Here is a 17,055-nt window from a genome sequence, read left to right as displayed (position 1 = left end):
GTGGATGGAAGGAGAACTCGGATGCCATCTCTATTCATATATACTCTAAGGTTGGGACCCATTTGTGGGTCGCAGACACATTGTTATGGTTCCCCTTTTTTTGTTTCCTAAATTTGGTTTTTAATTATTTCCAAATATTAAAAAAAGCAAAAAAAAAGCAAAAAAAGCAATCAATTTTAGTAACTTCATAACTACATAAAAGAAAATGTAAGAAATTAGAAGAAAAAGTAGTGTATCCGGTGTTGTTGTGTTGGGACACACTGGGACACATTCCTCATCTATGCAAACATACCTGGCAATAAAAAGTGTGAAGAGTTATGTTTCTGAGGGAGATCAATAGCCTTTCCGTATGTCTAGCTAACCGAGTCTCAGGTTAATAGTTAAAAGTCTCTGCCGTCGGCAGAGAGAGAGAACAGACAGTGATTAAGTATGATTGCTGCTAGGTCCCATGAACCCCCATGGTTTTAACCACTTACCGGTAAAACCTTAACATAAGTCACTAACATAAAATAAAAAAGTCTCAGCACAGCGTGACATATTTTAGGCAAGGTGCAGCAGGCGAGCAGGGTGAACATTTCAACCTGTAGATGCCAGCACTGACTTCTTGAACTTGAAATGTATTGTTGCATCACAAGTTTACAGGCGCAAAAGAGAGAGTTTCACAAATAGTTATAACACTAGCCTCCTTTGTATATATGGAAGAGAAAAAGCAAATTATACACAAAGGTATCAAAAATAATGATCTCCCCCATCTCTCTCTCCTCCCTTCCATCTTCCTGCCCTCTGTCCATCCTTCCTTCTCTCTTCTACGTAGCTTTATTCACAAGATGAACACAGTGGAGTTTAAGAGTGCTACGTTCCCCAATGCCGGCTCTCGCCATCTGTTGGATGACAGCGTCCTGGAGAGCAACACCCCCGCCAGGGGCCATGCAGAGAGCTCCACTCTGTCCAGTGGCATCTCACTTGGTAAGACAAAGAGAAAAGGCCACTTTCTGCTCCACCTGGAACCCAGTGCCGTGCTACCAACTTGTAGATCTGCTCTTTTTGAAAAATTGTGAAAACGTGTGCAAATCTTTGAATATAATATAATATATATTCGTTCACAGTAAACATTTTTAACTCGTATCTTTGCTTCTAGGGGGTCCCTGAAACAACATATTTTCAGATGGGGGGTCGATGGCCAATTACATAAAGATGTTGGGGTCCTTGACATGAAATTGTCATACAAACAACTGTCAGGATTTAGAGGACTCTTTGTAGAATCTGGGTTATGTCAATGGGTTAATGTGACAATGTTTCAGTCCTGTGTGGACCTTTGTCAGGTCCTGAACCTATCCTCGTCACATTAAATAGACTAAGCTCTAAATTGCAGGGATCCCTTTCTGTTTGTGGACAATAAAAGTCAGCCAAGTACATAGAGGTTGTAAGTTAGACCTTTATTGATCCTTCCCGGGAAATTCGGGTTCAGCTTTACTGAGCTGGGGGTGGGCGGTCTGAGAGAGGCTGTGTCTTGCTTAGGGGGGCACAGGAATGTCTCATTCTCGTGTGTGTGTGTGTGTGTGTGTGTGTGTGTGTGTGTGTGTGTGTGTGTGTGTGTGTGTGTGTGTGTGTGTGTGTGTGTGTGTGTGTGTGTGTGTGTGTGTGTGTGTGTGTGTGTGTGTGTGTGTGTGTGTGTGTGTGTGTGTGTGTGTGTGTGTGTGTGTGTGTGTGTGTGTGTGTGTGTGTGCGTGCCTGCGCACAGGGAGTAGCGAGGGCTCTGAGCTCAGCGAGGAGATGTCCTGGCCAGCTTTTGAGAGGTAAGTCCATTACACACACGCATGGTGTGTGCATTCTTCTCCCATCCACTTTTTTTTTTTTAAGAAAACCGCATATCGCCCTGAACTCTGTTGTGAATGTGTGAAGCTCTGGCCTCGAAACGCTGCTACAGTATGCGCAATGATACGTAACGCCCCAGGCAGCATTGTTTGTAGCCTCACATCTAACTATTTTAATGAATGCTTCGTCACACAAGCGCGTCACACGACAACGGCATTTGCTGTGTGATGCGGGTTGGGTGACATAAATCATGCGCCGCCGATTGTGTAATCCAGCCTTGAGACCACCCTGCCTCATCATCACTCCACTGCTCCTTCCTCTTTGTAGTGAAGATGCAAAACGTCACTCCTTCGCCGGCATGTATATCAATCCACTCACAAACAGTCCCTCCACGCCAATAACCGTCTGCTGCCAAAAACCCGATATCCCCTCAGGCACAACACTGTCCCGGCCCAGAAACCCAATGTGCCTGAAAAGCAACGCAACCCTCTTTTCCAAAACACCAATCTTCTAAATCCTTTAACTCTGCTGCAACCACCGATCCATCCATGACTCTTCTAATAATGTGCCAAATGACAGCTCCAACCTCCTCCTCCTCCTCCATCCAGCCTTAATTCATGGAAACGCACAAAAACAACCTAGACAGTAGACACACACACACACACACTCACACACAACCTTAACAGTGTTCCCGTTCCGTGCCCCCCCCCCACCCCACCTATCCTACTCTGAACAGGACTCGGTTCTATCACTCTCTGGGCCCTGTGACCCGCGTGTCTCGCATCCCCTACAGAGGAGTCCTGAGGCCCAGCAGGTACACAACGACCCCCCCCCCCCTCCTCCTCTCTCCATGCCCCCCTCCCCCTGCCGGGGGCCACTGTTTGCTGGGGCTTAGAGGGTGTGCGGTGTTGGGTTGAGCAGCTGATGGGTGCTGGGTGTGTTGGGTTAAGCAGCTGATGGGTGCTGGGTGTGTTGGGTTAAGCAGCTGATGGGTGCTGGGTGTGTGGTGTGAAATTGCGTGTTTGGGGAGTTTTGGGAGTCTCAGAGTCTTCTGTTGCCTCTGAGACATAATTCTGTCTTTGGTCTTTACTGCCCACGATCAATCTGTCTTTTTGAACACGCACACACACACACACACACACACACACACACACACACACACACACACACACACACACACACACTCTCTCACAGCGTTGTTGAGATTCAGTAGACCTAGAGTAATTCTCGTTGGTTTCCAACATATTTCAGAGCTTGGAGCTCAGAGTGAGTTTCCACAGTCTCAATGAACTCCACGTGTGGCTGGAAAGACGCATCCTCATTCCGACGGCAGAGAGAGACAGAACAGACAGAGATTAAGTATGATTGCTGCCAGGTCCCATGGACAACAAGGTTTTAACCACTTACCGGCAGAACCATAACATAAGTCACTGTACATCAAATAACGTACAACACGTTGTGAGCTTGTAGACTTACTTTAATCAAATGTTATATTGTTATATTTGTGACCAATATGGTCCCCTGTTGTCTCCGAATGTTCACCTCTTATGAACATGCCCAGAATATGGATGCTAGGTTCATCTGGTTAAGACAGTTGCTTACAGATAGGGCTGGGGTCTCTCTCTCTCCCCCTCTCTCTCTCTGTGACCAGGGGGCTTCAGTGGGTTTTTTCAGCACTTGAGGCTTTCCTGCTCTGATCCTCCAGACAGACACAATCTGCACACCGCCTCTCTGTCGGCGCCTCACTATGCAGAAATAGCCATGCAGAGATTTGTATATGTGGAATTCAATTTCGCAAACAAAATAGGTGTGAGATTAACAATTCATGACATGAAGCGGTGTTATTGTTTAGTTTTGTTATTGTTTAGTTTTTTATCGAGGAGAGAGTTTGCAGATTGTGTCCGCCTGTATTCATTTCACCTTTTTTGTTTTGATCTCGCAAGTGCGTGCTTGTGTGTGCGACGTATGTGCGTGCGTGCGTGCGCGTGCCGAGTGTGTGTACTTGGCGTTGAATTGGTTTAACGTTGGGTGTGTGTACTTGGCGTTGAATTGGTTTAACGTTGGGTGCGGTGTCTGTGTGTTTATTGACACTGTGTCCATCCTGCTGTAGCTCAGCGGAGTCTGAGGAGCTGGCAGTCCACCTGTATCCTGGAGCAGTCACAGTCCAGGGGGTCCTAAGACGTAAGACTGTCCTCAAGGAGGGCAAGAAGCCCACGGTGAGAGCATGTGTATACACACACACACACACACACACACACACACACACACACACACACACACACACACACACACACACACACACCTGGCCTGTGCAGCTGCATGTTGAGGGTGAGGTCTGGAGAGCAGCATCTATAAAGACCATCCCCAGAACAAGAGTGGGCCTCAGAGAATCAGAGAACTTCCTTCCTCCCTCCCTCTGTTTGTCTTTACCCTTCATTCTTTCCACACTGAACACTCTCTCTCTCTCTCTCTCTCTCTCTCTCTCTCTCTCTCTCTCTGCTTTTCTTTGTCGTCCTCATGTTTCAAAAAACATATTTTTTTTTATGTCTACTCATGCTGAGCATCTCTTTCTCGTGCTCTTTGTGCTGTGCCTGGAAACAAATCTGGAGCTCTTTACAGAGCAGCCGTAACTCCTAGTTAGATCACAGACAGCGGTCTGTGATCATATAGGTGATATATAAGCTTCTGGTGATGATGAAGTAACGGAGAACCAATGTGGGAGATACGTCTTTGCTGTGGTTGAGCATGAATTAGCTGTTTACTGCCCTCTTTGGTTTGTTTCACATTCTGTCCTTGCGTCCATTCCCTGCATGTATTTTCCATTTGGGTCTCGGAGGGTTTCTCTCCTCTCAGTATAACGTATTGCTAATTTTTAAAAGTGCATTCTCCAATTACCTAACCAGGCATGAACTGGAAAAATCAAAAATTTATTTTTCTTTGCCAAACCACCAGTGTACATGCGGTCTCCATTTCCTTGAATTTCCTTTCTCGTCTTTTGCCTCTGTAATCTTCTCTCTTTATCTGTGCTCCAAGTCGAACTAGGGGTTTCTTTGTGTCAAACAAGGCAGAACCAGACATAAAGTCACAACCAATTTCCCACATATTTTACACTATTAAAGGATTTGATAAGTCTTTCCAAACTCTCATTTGTCTATTATTCACCAACCACTTAACCACTTGAGCCCTATTTTATATTTCGTTGTAGTATGATTGCGTTACACAGTGAAGAAAGATAGATGGATACTTTATTGATCCCAGAGGGAAAATTCAGATGATCCCATACCTCATACAGGCATACAATATGGTTGTACACACACACACACACACACACACACACACACACACACACACACACACACACACACACATATATATAATATAAAAAAATATTGCATTTTTTGCCTATAATCTCGTGCCCAAAATAGGCATGCAATATTGAAAGTGGGGCTTGTTTCACATTTTCTTGTTTCTACTTTTAGATTCATTCAGGCATCACATTAATCCACCACATATAATATTGTACATTTCAGCACGAGGCACAGCATACATAACAATGGTTGAACTTCAAGGATAGATGTTAAATGTACGGTTGAGCGAGGTTGTGACTGGATGTGGCCTTTGTCTCCGAACAGGTGGCATCCTGGACCAAGTACTGGGTGGCTCTGTGTTCCACACAGCTCTACTACTACCCTGCCAAGTCCCTGAAGGCCACGGAGAGAAAGCATGTAAGTCAAACCCATAAGTGTGTCAGTCACACTGTACATACAGTAACTGTTATGTCACTGTCCTCTCCGCTTACCAACCTCAAATTGCTCCTGCATGTTCTCAACGGCAAATAAAGCAGCTGGTCATTGTTTTCGTGGAATTGAATCCAGGCCTGTAGAAAGAACACATTACATCAGACTGTCTATCTGTCTGTGTATCAATTTTCTTTGATTTATTTTTGCTCATGTTAACACCTTTCTCCTCGATTTATTCGTTTTAATTTTTCAATTACAATTTAAAAACATAACATAGAATCCATGGAGACAGTGTAGTGCCTCAGGGAAACTAGGATCACAGGTACTGTATGCAAAGAACCTAGCATCAGTCTAAACAATATACGTATCAAAATACGGTATAATCTGTATAGTTTCTCAGGTCGTCCTCAGATGAGCCTTCCATCATCGCTTCCTGTCATCCCGGTTCTCCATAGGTTGCCATTGAAACAATGAACCTAGCATCTGTTTAAATGACATGAGAACGACCCAGGTTAGGAGAGTCTAGGGGTGTATCAAAGCAAAATGGCAAAGAAACCTGGTATGTCCAGTCAGTCACTTTAGTGCTGTCCCAGCGATGCCATGGTCAGCTTGCTGATGCATTGAGTACTCCTGACTGAATCAGAAAGCTGATTGGAAACACGTTTCAATAGTTTTGGAAAGAAGGACAAGGAGTGATACCGGTCTGTATAGTTCTTGGCGTCTGAGGGGTCAAGATCTTTTCAAAATGGCCAATCTACAAGTGGATCAGCGTTTGTCCATATCGCCCAGGCCTACCTCAAACTTTATTACTTTTGACGGGAGGACATTTGCCGAAATGGCACAGGAGCGTGTGTGTGTGTGTGTGTGTGTGTGTGTGTGTGTGTGTGTGTGTGTGTGTGTGTGTGTGTGTGTGTGTGTGTGTGTGTGTGTGTGTGTGTGTGTGTGTGTGTGTGTGTGTGTGTGTGTGTGTGTGTGTGTGTGTGTGTGTGTGTGTGTGTGTGTGTGTGTGTGTGTGTGTGTGTGTGTGTGTGTGTGTGTGTGTGTGTGTGTGTGTGTGTGTGTGTTGTACCGCGGTCCGGATGCCGTAATGCCAGGGAGCTAGGCCTGGCTCAGCAGGGGACGGAGACAGATGGTAGCACTCATTGAATAATGAGAGCCATGACATCACCACAGTCCTGGGTGTCATTCTTACCGTAATGGGAACCTTGTGGGAGCACACATTACAAAACGCAGTGAACCACATACACCTAAAACGTCTTTGTTGGTATTTCCCCTCCTGGCCTGTTTTTTTTCCTTTTTTTTTACTGTGTGGTACTGGTGGTACGCGCATTACAGTGGCGTGTGCGTGTCCAGACTTTTGACTTGGCTGATCCCTTTTTGATCCACACATGGGCGCACGCATAATCGCGCATATAGCATTTTTTTTTTCTCCACTACTGCGCATACTTTAACAACATTACTATTGTTTTGTGTGTGTGTGTGTGTGTGCCCGCGTGTGTACGCTCTTTGTCTGTATAGAGTAGCAAAGAAGTCAACGGTCACATTTTTTGCATTGAGAAAGGGCAATTCAAACTCCTGCGATTTTTCTTTGTAACGTTCTAATGCTTAAATGAACTGAATCGGTTATTTTGGACTTAAAGCTGTATGAAATAGTGTTTGCAAACACTACCACCACTCCCGTAGTGGGAGTTCTGCTCTTGTTTTGGGGAATATTAAGTAGTTCTGTGGGGCACTGGGGGCCACGCATTAAATAAATTAATCCACAAAACTAGCGTTTCCATCTGTATTGTTAACCATATAGAGCAACTTTCGTTCAACTTTGATCCCTCTGTCACATGGTACTATTTTTTTGTGTTCAGTATCACTGCACCGCATATAGTGTGCTGTGCTGCGCTGCAGCACACTATCAAAGCTAGGTGCGCTTTGACTTCAGCTGCCCCCGTGCCCGGTCAGCTGTTTATAGCTACCTACGAGGTGAACGGCACATGAAAACATTTACTTGTAGACTTGTTCCGGCTACTTTTATAACTTTAGAAATTAGAATGACTTCAACAATTTAGACTGCGAAAATGTACATAGAACGGGCAGAGAGAAGCTGTGCCAACAGCTGCAACGAGAGCGTGAATGCGAGCCATATGCCCAAAGAAGCGGTGCAAAGCTACTGCTGACAGTAGCTGAAGTAAATGTTTTCAAGCACGGTTCACGTTGAAACCTGACCGAAGCGCACCTAGCTTTGATTTATGGCAAGTATTTCATACAGCTTTAAGTCCAAAAGTCCAAACCAACCCTTTAAATGGTTTTGTCCCGTCGTATATCTTTGGTCTGAAATGGGATTGAGCTGGACTTAAAACCGCATTATAATTTTACGGCTAACTCCACAGAGTACATTAAAACTAATTAGTAAAAAGAGTTTACGATCACTACAGAGGAATGGGTAAATAGGTGCAAAACACAAATTACGTCCACCAACTCAAGAATGTGGAGAGAATTCTGTTGAAAGAACCTAATGAGATTTTTTATAACACCTAAAATTAAGTCAAGACTATTGAAAACGGAACAGCCATGCTGGAGACAGTGTGGCCACAAGGAGGCGGGCCACGCTCATATATTCTGGGCTTGTCCTAAAATTCAGAAATACTGGCAGGATATCCAATCCACCTTGGAGACCATTCTGTGTTTTCAGATACCTCAGACTTGTTCCTTTTTATTGCTGGGAAATATCCCTGAAGAGTTTCTAATACATGATGGATAAGTTCTATAAAAAGTGGGAAAAGTGTGATCTCTTCTTTCAGCCTAGCGATAATGCAAGAGGATTTCAATGAATGTATTGTTATATGAAAAATGCAGCCTTGTTTTAGTTTTTGTCTTCCGCCTTTTGTTCTTTTTTGTTGTCTTTTCATCAATAACAATTAAGTGGAAAAAAAAAGCATTATAATTCTAACACAATTATTTGGGTTTTCACTTTTTCTCTCTGTTCACTTTCTCAGTTCAAGTCGACAGCCAGCAAGTGTGTGTGTGTGGTGGGTCTGATGGCCATGATGGCGGACGACCCCGAGCATCCTGACATCTTCCTGTTGACTGACTCTGAACATGGTGAGACTGATAGAACACACCATTTGGTCCCACACTCTCCCAGTTAAATGACACTGAGGATTTTACTGTAGCTTTCTATGTGTGGACCTTCCATTGTTTTCCAGATAGATAGATAGATAGATACTTTATTGATCCCCAAGGGGAAATTCAGGTTATCCCAAAGCTCGTACAGGCATGTTAGTTAAAAAACACATCACAAAAGCAGGGGGACACATGTTAAAGACTAAGCGGGAATAAACATAAAAGGCATTAAAAAGCATTTAAAAGGTGACAGTGGGGATGATTAAAAACCCTTTGTTATTGCACTCAGGCCCATAAATAACTAAAATCTAAAAAACCTCAGTCCAGTTCATAGACCTAGCGGCTGGCCTTCGAATTGAAGAGCCTAATAGCTGTTGGTACAAAAGTTCTCTTGAACCGGTTTGTGTTGCCGTTCCATCAACTGTATAGCCTAATATATATATATAATATATATATATATATATATATATTAAATAAACACTATGGTTTGTGTGTCGGATGACAGAATAAACCTTGATCCACAACAGTAATGGGTCTGCCCTGTCCGTTTTTAATTTATACTCTAACTTGTCCATTCCACTGCGGGCCATCAGAATTATGCTTCCATTGTAGCCTTGCAGTGCGTTGACTGTCGGAGATATCAAATAATTAATAATTAAATACTCGCTGTATGGTTTCTTTGATTTGGGTGTCAGCTGACAAAATATCATAACCTTCAGCAACATTCCCAAACACATGTATGCTCTGCTCTCTACCTGTCCTCAAACGAGCATGACGGTGTAATCAAAATAATAATCGTCAGATCACATACAGACAGATTATTTATTTACTGCGGAGAGAACACTCGTGGCGTTTTTCCCCCTCTCCCTTGTTCCATAAGGATATGCAACACATGTGGACAGATGTGTCCACATGTCTTCTCGTCAAGTAAGATGTAAACATTGAGAACTGTTTTGACGAGGGGATCAGATCAGAACACATTTTCTAACGGTGAATAATAATAATACCACCAACGATCCAGAGCCATAGAGTAGAAGAGTTGTGACATGTCAAAGATAGCAGAGAGATGGAAGATGGTGTACTGCAGTGACAGTATACACACCAGTGTCACTGACAAGCAAACTTACGAACTACAGACTGTCATCATCCTACTAGCCTACATGTAGGCAGGAAGATGGCGCCCAAATAAACCAAAATCCTACCGATCGCATCACTATGCCCTCCCCCTATAGTGGGTTTGGACCTGGAGTGCTATAGCATGAGATATTAACATGAATTGGAATGCCTGTCTAGATCTACCTGTAATGTAATTTAGAAAAGTTCCAACCTTGCATTAATACTGGCTGAGGGGAATTGTAATAAGTAACGGTATATATATCTACACAGATTATACCGGTACATATCGTATATAATTGCACAACTAACGTATCTAGCTTTTTTCTTTTTTCTTTCAAGTCAGTAATATAATTCATGAAAGATATTGGCATTCAACCTTCAGCATCATACCTATGACTGCAGAAAACCAGCAAATATCTCATGCTATAAACTATAGCTTATTATTACTACCTCTAAATCCACGTCCTTAGTCTTGAATAATCCTTGAAAAGTGAGTATGTGCCAAATGTACTTACGCAACGCTTTTATCTCTCAAACAATCTTGCGGTCTTAATCTACGCCACTATATCAATATAAGTTATGTGTACTGGAAATGACTTTAACTGTAATATTGAAGACATATTAATGTTATCGGTGCATGCAGTAAATTGAGATTAGTCCGTGAATAGGTACTTGTACATCATTCAGACACACCAGGGACATGAAATCCTGTCTATCTGACCGAGCAGTAACCCCTTTGCTTTCAGTTAATAGCATGTGGACCGCATTCTGGTGATATTGGACGGTCGTAGCCTTCATTCACAGCATTATCTGCGCACAGACACACAAGCTATTGGTCCTTGTACAGTATTACAGTTTTCACTACTTCCACATGTGCAGTGGATTTAATTTGTGTGGGGTTGAGCGTGGCTAAAGACTCTGTAGACTGTACTCTGTGGGGGGTGGGGGACAAAACGCATATTGTATTTGACCCTGTGTTTGTCTCTGTTTCCTAGGTAACACGTACAAGTATCAGGCAGGGAACCGAATGAATGCTCTGCTCTGGTTCAAACATCTGAGTGCAGCCTGCCAGAGCAACAGACAACAGGTCTGTTAGAATCCACACACATTCACCCAAAACACCTCATCTTTTATCCAAAATCTGTCGCTCACAATCTGAGTGTGTGGATTTTCTGCACTGCACAGAGTTGCAACATTAACCCCTTTAAAACTTGAGTCCAATTCTGCAATTCTAAGAGTTTTCTGAATAACCTACCATATGTTGCTATATCGTTGCTGTTGGGCAGAAACCTCATATACAGTATACATATTTTGTGTTTATATGTTGTTGTTTTTTGTGTAAATGAATGCTTTACTCCAGCGTTACACAAAAGCACCAAAAGTAGCAGATCGGCAAGCTCTAAACGTGTCTCTTCGCACCACGCTGTGTGGTCTGCTACTTTTGAATTTGAATCCATGTGATGTTTCTACCCAACTGAGACAATGAATAGCTCAAATCTAAAATGACACGGATGCTTTCCTGGTTTAAATGGGTTAAGTATTAACTAAGCATAAATCATCCCACAGGTGCCGGCCAATCTGATGTCATTCGAGTGATTGACGGTGAAGAGTGTAGCGTGACTTGAGCGACGGGATGGCGGGATGAGGAAAGCGGAGGAGGAGGGGAAGAGGAAGTTGAGGATTGACTCGGTAATGGGAGCTTTCACTGCCATGTGCCACTGATCCACTGATTCCCGAGCCCCAGCCTCACGTGCCACCACTGCCTTAACCACAGGATCGTGTGTATGTGTGTGTTTGTGCGTTGAGCGATTTGGTGTGTGTGTGTGTGTGTATTTGTGTGTCTTTGTGTGGAAGTAACTCATTTTGGCTGCATTGACTACTGAACACAGATGTGCGCCACTGCTCCGTTATCATGTGGGCTCTCGGTCACGCTCCCTCTGTGTGTTTGGCTCCAGCGGTGCCATTTGACTTCTCTTCTCCTCTCTCGCTAAAGGACTGTCCTTTAGGGCTGGATGGACATGAATAATCTTTTCTTTTCTTTTTTTTTTCAAAGTAGGAGAACCCATTTTTTACTGGCAACTTCAATGTGCTCCAATGGAACATTTTCCCCTTTCGAATAGGCTGGGCAACCCACATTATACTCGGTCACAACACACACACCCTCTTACACTGGACTAACTCGATGAACTATGGAGGGTTTGAACCTAAACTTTTTACTTTATTATGACTAATCACGTGTTGACCACAGACCTTGTTGGTCTCTTCGTACACAAGTTGACTTGGGATCACACACAGACACACACACACACATACAGACACACACACACACACACACACACACACACACATGCCTGTTTGATTGCAGCATTTTAAAAATAAGGGCTCTGATTCTCAACCGATCCCAGCAGAAAGGACTCCCACACTCCCTGAATGTGTCTAGTTTTTATTACAGAACTACTACCCCTGTGTCATACTGTATACTCACTATGTGTACTGTACGTATGTATGTATGTATGTATGTCTGTGTGTGTATAGCTGTGAAGTGACGGATACAAAAAACACTGCAGATCTATTTGATTCCTGGAATCATCAGTCTTCAGTTCCAACACATGGGTACGATAATCCCAGAGACTAAGCTAAGTATTTCCCACCATTCTATATAGAAAGAAAGTTTATTCCTTTCTCTTTCTTTGTAAAAGTATATTTTTTGTGTTCTCCAGACTATTGTTTTCTCTCACCAGACTTCTCCAAGCCAAGGGTTAGCCACCCTTGAGTTAGATAAGAGAGGCCACAAACCAACAAAACACACACACACACACAGACACACACACCGACACACACAGACACACACACACACACACACACACACACTAAAGACTTCCAAGCTGTGAAAGAATCCAAGGGAGAGAGCAATGAGAACCTGTGATACATGATTTTATCACTGCTTCCTTTCGTTGCTTTAATTCGGTAGGGGACTGGAGCGGGCCTGCTTTACAAGTGAAGACGAGAGGGAGTGTATGTGTGTGTGCGCGCGCGGGCGGGAGACACACAATTCACTCCACTGCAAAGACTCAAAGCTATCTGGAGCCATTCAGAATCCAATGGAAATCGTATTCGTCATTGTTCCCTTTTTTTTTTTTGCTTTGTTCCTTTTCTTGTCTCTTTTTCTTTCGGAGGGATGAGGTGGGATTTGCAGTATTATGATGTTGTTGTTGTAGTTGACTTGCACATGTCTAGGTGGTTTTAAATGTCTGTTACACTCGTATGTTACATTTAATTTTTTGGTCTGTTTTGGGGAGGGGGGTTGCCTCCCTTTTAGGAGTGCTTGTTTTGTACCTTTTAGTAGTTTTGCTTTGATTTAGTCCCCCCTTTCTATAGTGAGTACTACAGAACTGACCTATCATTACAGTATCCGGCTCAACTTTTAGGCTCTAAATCCCTTTGCCCTTCGGATTAGTTTCCTTGGTTATAATCTGTGCCAAGTGATAAGTGGTATTGCTGGCCCTTTCCATTCATTCAGTTTGTTGGGAGTTTAAGGGCAAAGTTCAAGGCTGCCATGGAATCAGGCATTGTGTTTTTTCATGGAAAACAGCTGTTTGGCCTGTTTCACTAGGAAAATGCTGTGTTCATAATTTCCAGTATGTATTACATCTGTTTTGGTGCGCCAAAAATGCACTATTCTCAATTTATTTTCTGTTGAGAGCCAGTGTTAAAAATAATCCGGATGAACAAATTATTACCGTCATTTTTATTTGGTATTTGTAACTTTTCTCCTTTTTTTAATTTAATTTAATTTTTCAGTTGTTTCCAATCCCCCCCATGTGTCACCGCTACTGCTTGGTCTGGGGAGGATGTTGATGACCACATGTCCTTCATTGTAAATGGATTCGCCAGCCACTTCTTTTCACTTTATAGTGAGGAGTTTCACCAGGAGTGCGTAACGTGTTTAGAGGAACATGTTTTTCACACCCACCCACAACCATGGCCAATCAGCTCTGTGCGTAACTGTAGTTCCAGTTTTCAGAATGTGGCATTCCATGTTTGTCGTTTCCATTTCCCCGTAGTTTAGTTTGGTTGATCTGGCAGCAGATTTGAACTTGAAGTTGTCACGTGTTTCCTGTTCAAAACCTGCTGCAGAGCCAATCAAACGAAGCTGTGGGAAAACGAACTAGAACAGGAAATGTGTATGCCACCTTCTGACAACACAACAACAACTGGGACTACAGTTATGCACAGAGCTGATTGTTGGCATGCCCGGCCAAGCCAGAGACATTGTGGAGAAATCACACCGCTCAGTCTCTAGTGTGGTGAGCAGGTACTACCTCTTGCCACCTGGAAAACCCATGAACAAATGATTTATTTGGAAAAAAGGACAAAGTTGCATTGCCTGCGTGATGATGATAGGTTGCGTTTTCCATAATTGTATTGAATATTGAAAACGACTGTTTACATAGTATGTTTACACAATCCTTAACATAGCATCACAACTCCTTTACATTTCTTAACACAAAACACTTGACATCACCTGCTCTAGCTACGGGGAATTCAGTTTCCACTCCATTAGTGAGCTCGCTTTAGCTTGGTATTTAGTTTCTAGCTGTTAACACATGGTGCTGAAAAATACCCGCACTTTTAACTGGTAAATTGTCCCAAAGTCCCCACTAATGTACTCCACTGACACACTTTCTTCTGGGCCAGAAGCCTAATTTATGCTATGACAAAAGAAATGTTGCATTGACACTTACGTGATGGTCTACATTCAGCCCTGGCACACAATCTACAGTAATACCCGGTTGACAGTGACACTGTCAGTGAGTGTGCAGCGGAGGCATGCATGGAACACTCCTGCAGACGTTGTACAGGTCAGGACTGCACTTTGGCCAACACTGTGTGGATGGAGTCTGCCAGACATCCGCATAAATAGGAAATCAAAGGGTAGTTACTCCAATGCACATGATCAGTCCTTTGTAGAGCAGCGTTTCTAGTGAAGAAACGGTAGTGAATTAACCTGTGGAGGGATGGATGAATGAATGAAGAAGCCAAAGATGGGTGTATTGATACAGTGCAGTACTTTGACTCTACTTTATTTTATTTTTTTAAGTTAAAAGAAGATGCCATTGATGCAGCGTGGAACTGGCTAGCTAATCATCTGTTTGGCAACTCAAGCAAGGTGCTCTAAGCTGGCTTATTTTGTACTAGATTAGTACTTAAGACTGGTCAGCATATAGAAATGTAACCTGGTGTGTGTGTGTGTGGGGGGGGGGGGCTTCACTGGGACGTGGGAGAGCTTATTTTTTCTTCTTTTCCCCGGTATGAAATGCCAAATTCCCAGAGCTGTAGACAAATGAATTGTTTGGATTCGGAGAGCTAGAGTACAATCTGATGTTTTGAACCATGAATGTTCAGTTCAGCATTCATACTGTTGAGTACAGCATGAGGGTATTCTTTAATGTGGTCATTTGTTCAGCTAGTGGCGTGGTCGTTTGACAAAGTAAAAATTACGCTTTTTTTTTTTTTTTTTTAGACAGATTCCAATTTCCAGAATGCCATCAGTGAGTTGAGGACAAACGGGTTGCCAATGAAATAAGGAGTAAGATGGGGAAGAAAGCAGGTGAGGTGTACCTGCAGAGTGAGGGAAGCTGATTACCATGCATAGTCACAGTAACCGTGTGGCCAATTTACAGTTAACTGATAAGATTTGAGAAGCCCTTTAAAACCTGCTGTCGTTTCCAATGCAGTCAGTCTAAGACTGCCCGCTTGGCACCACTTTATTAAGCATCACAATAATAATCATTATTAGACCCCAGAGAGCGTGACCGATCGATGCATTCTCAGAAATCCGAAGGCAGTAGCCAGTGGTGGTCTTGTTAATGGAAGTATTAACTGCATCCTCTCATCTCATGTGAGGATTGCGAGCCCCTCTGCCCACCGACATCTCTTTCATGTTGATTTGTAATGACAATGAAAAGTGGAAAAAGACAGTTGCAATGACAGTGACTCAGACTTGCATCAGATCAATTGTGAGTGGTGCATATCCACGAGATTCTATCATGAGACACCACACCAGACAGAGTTTTCTGCTTTGGATACTACTTTGTTTAACAACATTTCTCTTAAATACCCTGATTGTCCAAAGAGCTTTTCTTTCTGAGTTTTTACCATTGTACCTGAATTTAATGTGTTTTTCTTTATTTTTCTGTCGTAACGTCATAATATGAAACCGTAATTCAGCCATGTTGGCTCTGTATTGGAATGGTCTAATAATTTCTCATGCTCATCACTCCATAATGATGTCTTCTTCATATGAGGAGTTAACTACATTTCAGAAGCTTCCTTAAATGCTGAGTTTAGATTTACTTCTCTACTAGGAACACACACAGAGCATGATTTATTTTCCTCTTCTTTTTTTCTCCAAATGTTTAACCACTCAGATGAAGTGAATGGTCTGGGTTTCAATCAGAAGGTGTCGAGCTTAAGTTACGCTCCTTTTACAAACGGCGTTGCTGTAGCAAGCTACAGTATAAAGAGTATAAATTAAGCTTTGGCATCATTATGCAACATGTTCAGACAAGTGGAATCGGCATGAATGTACAGTTTTTAGTTCTAAACACTCTTGCTTTGAGAGGGTGTCATTTGTGACTCATCATCAAGGATGTTTGCCGGCTTTGTTCATGTCACATGAAGAAGGCGAGATGTAGATATGCTATACCTTTTAGTCCCCATCCTATTGTGTGTGTGTGTGTGTGCGTGCATGCGCGCGCTTGTGCGCCTGTCAACCCTCCTGTCATTACATGGGCTAGCGCTATGACCTCTTACCTGAGTGATGCGCTCCCGGCCATTAAGACGAGAACCAATAAACACTCTGCCCTTTTTTACTCCACTCATTTGTATCTTGCTTATTTTCGTGTTGAATGTACATTGAATTGTGTACGATTGATTATCTGCGCTATGGAGGACAGACATGCTGAGTGGGAAAGGTGTGTGCAAGAAGGTTGTTTACTGATTTGTGTCACCCAGAGCTGTGTCACTTAAGTACTAACAAAAACAATGTTTGCCAAAAATTCATATCACTGAAATAAAATTTGAACTTTGAAACTCCTTTCAGACTTTGTTCAAGTCCCTGTTTCAGTCACTTTAAACTTCCAGGCTCTTCCAAGTCCCTCTTTTATTCACTTTGCAAAAGCAGGGATGGGAATATATATACCTAATGATTAATGAAGGAGCCCTGCTGCTTGTTATCACATTATGATGCAATAGCGCCACCTAATGG

At 42.9% G+C, this 17,055-nt stretch overlaps 1 protein-coding gene across 3 annotated transcripts in view; it reads left to right on the top strand.

The window, feature by feature from the left end:
- Positions 1–16,665, top strand: part of ralgps2 (Ral GEF with PH domain and SH3 binding motif 2) — an 81,104-nt gene extending 64,439 nt beyond the window's left edge. For 2 of the 3 annotated variants that reach the window (XM_083766278.1, XM_083766277.1), the window contains exons 13-20: positions 815–966; positions 1,742–1,796; positions 2,552–2,629; positions 3,926–4,031; positions 5,448–5,540; positions 8,543–8,648; positions 10,781–10,872; positions 11,352–16,665. In XM_083766278.1, the coding sequence (XP_083622404.1) occupies positions 815–966; positions 1,742–1,796; positions 2,552–2,629; positions 3,926–4,031; positions 5,448–5,540; positions 8,543–8,648; positions 10,781–10,872; positions 11,352–11,381 (712 nt within the window). In that variant the 3' untranslated portion in view covers positions 11,382–16,665. The remainder of the gene's footprint in view (positions 1–814; positions 967–1,741; positions 1,797–2,551; positions 2,630–3,925; positions 4,032–5,447; positions 5,541–8,542; positions 8,649–10,780; positions 10,873–11,351) is intronic. The other variant, XM_083766279.1, reaches the window with a different exon arrangement.
- The last annotated feature ends 390 nt before the right edge of the window (positions 16,666–17,055 follow it).

Source organism: Protomyctophum parallelum (assembly GCF_964188405.1).
Source record: "Protomyctophum parallelum genome assembly, chromosome: 6".
In the NCBI taxonomy this organism is placed as follows: domain Eukaryota; kingdom Metazoa; phylum Chordata; class Actinopteri; order Myctophiformes; family Myctophidae; genus Protomyctophum; species Protomyctophum parallelum.
The sequence above is the reverse complement of the archived record's forward strand: the minus strand, read 5'-3'. Positions and strand labels throughout refer to the sequence as shown.